Source organism: Octopus bimaculoides, chromosome 2 (genome assembly GCF_001194135.2).
Source record: "Octopus bimaculoides isolate UCB-OBI-ISO-001 chromosome 2, ASM119413v2, whole genome shotgun sequence".
In the NCBI taxonomy this organism is placed as follows: Eukaryota; Metazoa; Mollusca; class Cephalopoda; order Octopoda; family Octopodidae; genus Octopus; species Octopus bimaculoides.
This window is the reverse complement of record NC_068982.1, coordinates 162839685-162847791: the sequence shown is the minus strand read 5'-3', so window position 1 is coordinate 162847791 and position 8107 is coordinate 162839685. Positions and strand designations below refer to the sequence as shown.

The following is an 8107-nucleotide window of genomic DNA, read 5'->3' as shown; positions in this document are numbered from 1 at the left end:
TCCAACCACTGAGCTGAGCATTGCCAGTTGTCGTAAAAAATCCACTTTTCATCGCAAGTCACAATCTGGTCGTTCTTGTTTCATAAAAGAAGGGAAGACGACACTTCAAAACGGTGTTTTTATTTGGTTGTCGTTCAATTCGTGTGGCACCCATTTCTCAAGTATTTTCGTTTTTCCAAAAGTGGTTGGAAATTGTCATATATGTTATGTTTAATTCAGAAACAAGCTCTCGAACAGTTGTGTGTGGATTGGCTTCGACTAAGGCTCTTAGTTGATCGTTGTCAACATCCGATGGCCGACCACTAAGCTTATCATCTTCAAGACTCTCGTCACCGCTACAAAATTTCTTGAAACACCATTGTGTTGTACGTTTATTAGTGGTTCCAGGGCCAAACGCATCATAGATATCGCGAGCTGTTGCAGCAGCTTTTCGGCCTAGCTTGAACTGGAATGAGAACATTGTGCAAATTTGCTTTTTGTCCATGTTGTATTCAACGTTCTGGAAAAAATGGCCTAATTATTCAAAAAGAAAAAGAGTAACACGATTAGATAGAGCAAAAGACGGGCTTTAAAATGATATAAAGAGTCAAAGTAATTTAACGAAAGTTAATTTGAAAATACTTCATTTAAAACCGAAATTAAAAATTCCGCAAGAACTTCCTTGACAACCTAATATTTCCAACTACATCATTTAACTGCTTTTTTGGACTTGAATGAATGAATATATGAATGGATTGTTGTTTTGTTTTCATTATTTCTCATGGATGCTATTTCTTGCTATTCTAAAAATTACTTTCTTTATCTCTTTTCAGAAATTTGGCTCTTGCTGGTGGAGTGTTATTGTTGCTAGCAGAATCTAAAGCAGAAGGTCGCAGTCTGTTTGCTGGTTTACCAAGCCTAGGAGAAAATAACCCTAAGCAATATATGCAACTCAGTGGCCGAATTTTGTTAGTTCTTATGTTTCTTACACTTCTGCGTTTTGACTTGAACCTGTTTCAAATAATTGAGAACTTGGTGGGCACTGGTCTCATTTTGTTGGTTGCCGTTGGTTACAAGACTAAACTGTCTGCATTGGCACTTGTTGTTTGGCTGACAGCACTGAATTTTTATTTCAATGCTTGGTGGAATATTCCAGACTATAGGCCAATGCGAGATTTTCTAAAATATGACTTTTTCCAAACTTTGTCTGTTGTTGGTGGACTGTTACTTGTTGTAGCCTATGGGCCTGGGGGTGTAAGTATGGATGAACACAAGAAAAATTGGTAATCTGCTACACCATTACAGTTCAGCTGAACTCTCCTATTCTTGTTCCAGCTTCAATATGTGGCTATTGTCTTATTTTTCATCAGTTCTGTTTTCTTATTCTTTCTTTAAAATGGTTGTGGATCAAACATTCTGATACACTAACTTTGGTTTCCTTCCACTAGTACTGTCTTTTGTAATCAATTTATAGAATCAGAGAAATGAAATTTTAAGAAGAAAGTGAAAGATAGATGAATGAAATAACTTGAATGAATATGAATTATTAAAGAAAGAGAGAATAGTTTTAAGAAACTTTAATACCTTACAAAGAGCAAGAGGTTTTACCATGCTGTAAGGTCTCATTTAGAAACACTGCATTTCTGTGTATATAGATCTCTCAAATTGCTCTACTACAATTTATTTGATCTTTCTGTTTTTTTTGGGTTTTTTTTTCAGATAAATTTAATGAAGTATGTTTTGTTTCCAAAAGTTTTTTTTTAAATCCCAGAGAAATTTTGAAATATTCTAAAATGTACTGCTTACAAACTGAATAGTTCTATTTATTAGAATTTCTATAAGATAATGTTCTCTCTTCAACACATACACCATTTAACAGGTATTTCTAAAACAAAATTGTAGTTGTTTTTTTTCTCAGTATATTGATTCAAATATATTGGTCCTTTAAGAGAAGTTATCACCCTGTAAATGGTCATTAAACATACTATTACAACTTAAATTACAACACCATTTTCATTTATGGTCTCCATATTGCTCAACTCTCTCTACCACAAATATTTTTTTTTCTTTTTCAATGCAATAATGTTGAAACTTTTCTGTTCTCAAATGGAGTAACAAAATCTGTCCCTGAACCTACTGGCCCTTATTGTTCATCTAATTTGTTAATTTCATTAATTGAAAACTTAATGGCTGGATATTTGTAGATGTTAGTAAAGACAAGAAAACAAAATGCTGAAAGAGAGAAATTCAAATATTTTTTCCCCCACTTTATTTCTTATGATCTAAACCTTCTAATTATGTGTGAAATTAATTTTTGAGAAGATAACACAAAATTGGATGGTGATGTTAAGTAAAAAGCTTACAACTGCTTTCCTTATTAATAAATTTACTAATTATAATGTGCAGTGCATTAACATTATTGTAAACCATGCTGCAAAACTTTCAAATGGAGACAGTCTCACTGTTTTATTTGACAGCAGCAATCTTTTTATTTTACTCCTTTTTGAGTAAAAGTTGTTTGTTGCGTAACTGAATCTGTTCAGGAGTATTTTTGATTACTTCAGTTTGTGGAGTTCTGATTGCTGCAGGCATTGTGTTCTGCTGTTTAACTTTTTCTGTTTTCTACCATCGTTAAACATTTCATGGCAGCATTTTATGTATGTTATGGACAGAAGAATGTTTGTAGCCCCAGCATATGTATGTACATAATGGTCATTCTGGTGTTATTTATTTATAGTTATTCTCCACTATAAATATGCAATTCATTTTGATATTTTGCCAGCTATGTCAATGTTTGTCAAATTTCCACTTTATATTTTTGATTTTTACACCAACTTATCAAAAAATATCCTGCCCATCATTTTTTTTTATTCTGTCTTATAATATTTTTTCTGTAAAGTGGAGGAATTCTCAATCGGATTTTATGAAAACTGATGAAATCCTGGCTGTTGAGATACACTTTGATGTGCTATAAGCTTTGCTTGTAAATACCTAACAGCTATATGGCTACTTGGCTTCTCTTCATTATCTTTCAGAATTGCCATCAACCTCACACATTTAACATCAGCATGAATACTATGTTTTTTCAGCATAAGTTAAATGATATCATCCTCTTGGAAGAAGGAATTTTTTAGAGTAATTTCCAATTCCTTTCAGAGTCATTTAATCTCTGTAATATTTGACACTTTATTTTCTCTAAATTGCCTGCTGTCTGTCAATAATTGTATGTACATATATGTTGTGCACATATATATATATATATATATATATATATATATATATATACACATACACACACACTGTGTATGTATATGCATATACTGTGCAGTCCTGTTTAACTGCATGTTGCTTCATATTAACCTACCAAAAGCTCAACCCACTGCTAGAGTTTCATAGATCTTAAATTGTCCTATTACTGGACACTTATTACTCAGTCAACTACTGAGCGCATGTGATTTAGCTCACAACTGGGTATTTGTGGTTCCTGACTTACCTAACTACTAGGTACTTGTGAATCCTGACATACTCTACAACTAGATAATGGTTTCTTCCATGTTTTGATGGTTATAGGGCAAAGGACAGTGTTATTTTATCCTTAGTTTAAGATCAGTTATAATCTCCATCTCCTCATCATTATCTCTAAATTCTAATTCATCAGTTTTAAATTTGGATTCATCAGTTTTCAAAAGAACTAATTCATTACAAAAAGTCTAAGTCCACTCCCTCTCTCTTTCATGCATGTGTAAGTTTGTTCTCCTCATGTCAACTGTATCATTATCTTGACTTCCAACTAAGCCACAAACCTCTGTGATACAATCTGACATGGCCAAAATGTCATGCAATTCTTCAATGACCTCCATCAGATTGTATATCTTTTTCCTTGCAAATGGAACTTTTTTTTTCTTTCAATAAATAAAAAATATTTAGAGAAAAAGGTTTTAAAATATCTGTGAAAGTAAATTTTAAAAGAATTTTCTTTCTTGTCTGTCACAGCATGTTTGCGGTGGTGATATTACAAGTGGTGGCATTTTGGTTGTGTGTTCGTAGTAATGTATTTGTTTTTTAATGAAGAGCTCAATCTGAGTGTGCATGATATATGTATATATGTTGTTCAGCCTGAAGTCAGCCTTGATTCACTAGACTTTAAAATCAAAGAATACCAGCTGTGACCATTCTCTTTTTTCCGGCACTGTGTCCAGCACCACATCATCCACTGTATCCTTCTTTTCTAAAAGGGTAGGATGTAATTTGGTTCAACATTATGATATATAAAACTAGAAGTAACCAGCTGCTTCATTTGACAACAAATTTTCTCTCTCCTTCAAACTGTGAGGCATTAGATAGGTGATAAGTGGACAGTAAAGACTGAACAATCAATCTTGATAAATTTAAGTGCCTGTTTTACAGGGTTGTTAAAGAAAATCAGTATTAAACAGATGGGAAGTGTTATCTTGAACATGGGTGTAATCAGTATGAAATGGTTATGATAATAGTTTTTATTTGTTTGGGCAGGGCTCATGACCCTTTTTCAAGGTTTCCTCTATTGATGGGATGGAAACCTCAAGCCACAGACTTGTCTCAATTGTTTACATGTACAGAGTGGACTCTCTAAAGGCACTCAAGGACCAGGTAGAGATGTTAAACTAGGTAATGGGCTAAGTCTATCATTCAGGTAGACCATGGTAGGGTTTAAACTTAGGACACAAAGAGCTGGAACAAATATTGCACAGCATACCAGCTAGAGCACTAATAGATTCTGCCAATTCACCATCCTAGATTGGAACTTTATTCATTGACCATAAAGGATAAAATTGACTCCAGTGAATGCTCAGAACACAAGCCAGAATAAATTCCACAAGGCATTTCATCTGATGCCAATTTACTGCTAGAGGGACTTGTGTAATTAAGAATCAAGTAATTTGTCCATAAATAGAATTTAGTATCATGAAAAAAACATATGAAGAGTTGACACATCAGTTAGCAATATAAACTTTATTGATTTTGTCAATTGAAGGTCTCATACAAGCATCAAAATTTTTGTATTTAAAAAAAAAAATGTTTAGTTTGGCTAGTTGAGGCATTGGGCTTTGCTTGGATACTGAAATTTGACTCTTCATAGGTAGGAGCAGAAACGCACTAACCATATGCCTGCACCTCAATGTTAAGTTAATATCCATCCATATTAACCAAGATTTCTTTTAAATGAGATATGAAAGTAATTGTGTAATATATAAAGTATCAAACTTTTATATAAATTAAGTCCATTTAACAGAGCATAATACCTGAATATTTTGTAAATATAAACAAATTTATTTGTGAAACAACAAATAATTATGCTCTACTTCATGTTTGAAACTACATAGTGACTTTTTGGAGATATTTTTAAATGAAGAATTTTAATAACTGTAGTATTCCAGTATATATTTTGTCTATACAGTGTCAGCTGAGAAAGTGAGTGATACAGAAAAATGGAGAATTTACCACTCCATGACAACTATCAGTCTTTTCTTGAATCTTCCTTGTCTTACTTCAGGAGGACCTCCAACCTAAGATTTTTTTTTCTATCATGTATAATTCCAGGATGCAAATTTTGGAAAATATTCATTTTAATGTTAATTCAAAACAGACATTGGTGCTTATATAGTTTGATTTCTTTTGAGTAAATAGAAACTGCTACATTTTAAAGAAGTACATGGGAAGTTGTAATGTGTATACCTCTAGCAAACATCTTGGTTGTATAAATGCAATGGAAACCATTTTACAGTTTTGACTCAGAAACACCAAGAGGTTCTTTTTAGCTAAAGAGCAGTTGCCAGAAATCTATACCATTCTGCTTGACACAACATGTATTCAAGTATTGCTTTCAACAGCCTTGTCTATGGAGGAGAATCACCAAATTTAACATAATAAAGCATTATAATGATCTATAAATTTATGCAGCAAAATAGAAAGGAAATTTATAAAATCTGTAATTTCTAACAGTCCTGCTTGTCTTTATTGCTCACTAATTTGAAATGAGAGTTACCTTCATACTGTTTATAGTCTTAGAATTTTTTTTTCTATATCTAAACTGTATCCCTTAGAAAGGTTTCTGTATCCACATTTTTTTTCAATTAAGGTTTCATATTTGATTTCATCCTCACATAAAGAGTTACATACTTTTTCAGTCTTTTGGCAGTATTATTTCTATGAAAATTTTCTTTTTTCTTCTTAAATTGGAGATCTAAATGTTTTTATCTGCTCATCCATTCCAAGTTGTGATTTTTCACCAAATTCTTTCATAAAAGTGATATAGGGTTCCACTTAGGGACTGTCTTCAACCAGATCCAAAACATTTGTCTGCAGTCTATTTCTTTACCTTTTCAATAAGAGAATATTTTAGTTTCTTCTAAGCAAGATCTCTTTTGTGTAGTTATAGGCACCTGTCCATTTGGTAATTTTTGGAGATGATTTTCTTTTGGGTAATGTTAGAAATAAATGAGGAAAAAAGTGCTAGATTTGTATGATCTTTTCAGTTCAAATCCTATTGGAATCAGTTGGGCCTTTATCCCTCAGAACTTGATAGAATGATTTGTCTAGCCTCCAAGTCAGTCCTGATTAAGTAGACCTATACTAAAGTATTCCAGGTGTGATCTAATCTTCTTTGACTGCACCATCAAATATGTCCATATGATTTTTTTCTTTTGAAAAGCAGTAGGATATGGTTTGAGTGAGAAATTGGTGGTTATTTCTAGCAGGTTAATTGACTATGTAGAATTTCACTAATTGGGGGAATAAATACTAATAATTTACTAACACTTGTTCAATGAGCTCTAAATTCAATAAAGAAATCAAATTTAGTAGAAACAAAGCATATCTCAGTCTTAAGAGAACTCTGTTTATTGTTAATGTAACAAGCGCTTAAGTGGAGGCACAATGGCCCAGTGGTTAGGGTAGCGGACTCGCGGTCATAGGATCGCGGTTTCGATTCCCAGACTGGGCGTTGTGAGTGTTTATTGAGCGAAAACACCTAAAAGCTCCACGAGGCTCCAGCAGGGGATGGTGGCGAACCCTGCTGTACTCTTTCACCACAACTTTCTCTCACTCTTACTTCCCGTTTCTGTTGTGCCTGTATTTCAAAGGGTCAGCCTCGTCACAGTGTGTCACGCTGAATATCCCCGAGAACTACGTTAAGGGTACACGTGTGTGTGGAGTGCTCAGCCACTTGCACGTTAATTTCATGGGCAGGTTGTCCCATTGATCGGATCAACTGGAAGCCTCGACAGAGTGCCAACAACAACAAGCGCTTAGCAACCACCACTCCTCCCAGAACTGCTCTACATTGAGCCCAGAGAGCTTTATGTAGTCTTTTGACCTGCTAGGAACACCCATCAAATTACCTGCTGTCATCTTGAAAAGCAAGAGATGTTGTGTAATGTAGTCCTAGATATGCAATGCTCAAGAAGATAAAATGATCATGGTTTGAAGGGTTTTTTGCTCACTGAGGGCTAATTTCAGTTTCTGCAAGTATTGATCTTTCTCTCTTCAAAGTATTGATCTTTCTCTCTTCAAAGTCCATTTGATTCCCCTTCAATTTCATACTAAATCTTGCAGTAACATGTGCATTCAGTATTTTCTTAGTGCTTGTGATACAGAACTATGTGTTATCTCCTCTTACTATTCTTTTCTCTTGTGCCAGTTAAACATTAACTGTGTAGCTTAACATATGCATTTCATTTAACTGTAAAGTCCACAAGTAACAAGATACAAGCCATAGCTATTGTAAACCTTGACATCGGTGTGTGTGTGTAGTTTTGGTTGAGTGACAGTAGGGATAAGAAAGATTTGTGAATCTGATGAGCTCGATTAGTCATCATCATCATCATCATCGTTTAACGTCCGCTTTCCATGCTAGCATGGGTTGGACGATTTGACTGAGGACTGGTGAAACTGGATGGCAACACCAGGCTCCAATCTAATTTGGCAGAGTTTCTACAGCTGGATGCCCTTCCTAACGCCAACCACTCAGAGTGTAGTGGGTGCTTTTACGTGTCACCCGCACGAAAACGGCCACGCTCGAAATGGTGTCTTTTATGTGCCACCCGCACAAGCCAGTCCAGGGGCACTGGCAACGATCTCACTCGAAAAT

General features: G+C 34.5%; 1 protein-coding gene and 1 pseudogene across 1 annotated transcript in view; one reads left to right on the top strand and one right to left on the bottom strand.

Moving 5' to 3' along the window:
* Window positions 1-549, bottom strand: part of LOC128247047 (histone-lysine N-methyltransferase SETMAR-like) — a 1226-nt pseudogene extending 677 nt beyond the window's left edge.
* The window catches only part of LOC106875266 (surfeit locus protein 4), a 29102-nt gene extending 22268 nt beyond the window's left edge, over window positions 1-6834 (top strand). The window contains exon 4 of the mRNA XM_014923347.2: window positions 813-6834. Coding sequence (XP_014778833.1) covers window positions 813-1266 — 454 coding nt within the window. The 3' untranslated portion in view covers window positions 1267-6834. The remainder of the gene's footprint in view (window positions 1-812) is intronic.
* Window positions 6835-8107: the final 1273 nt, after the last annotated feature.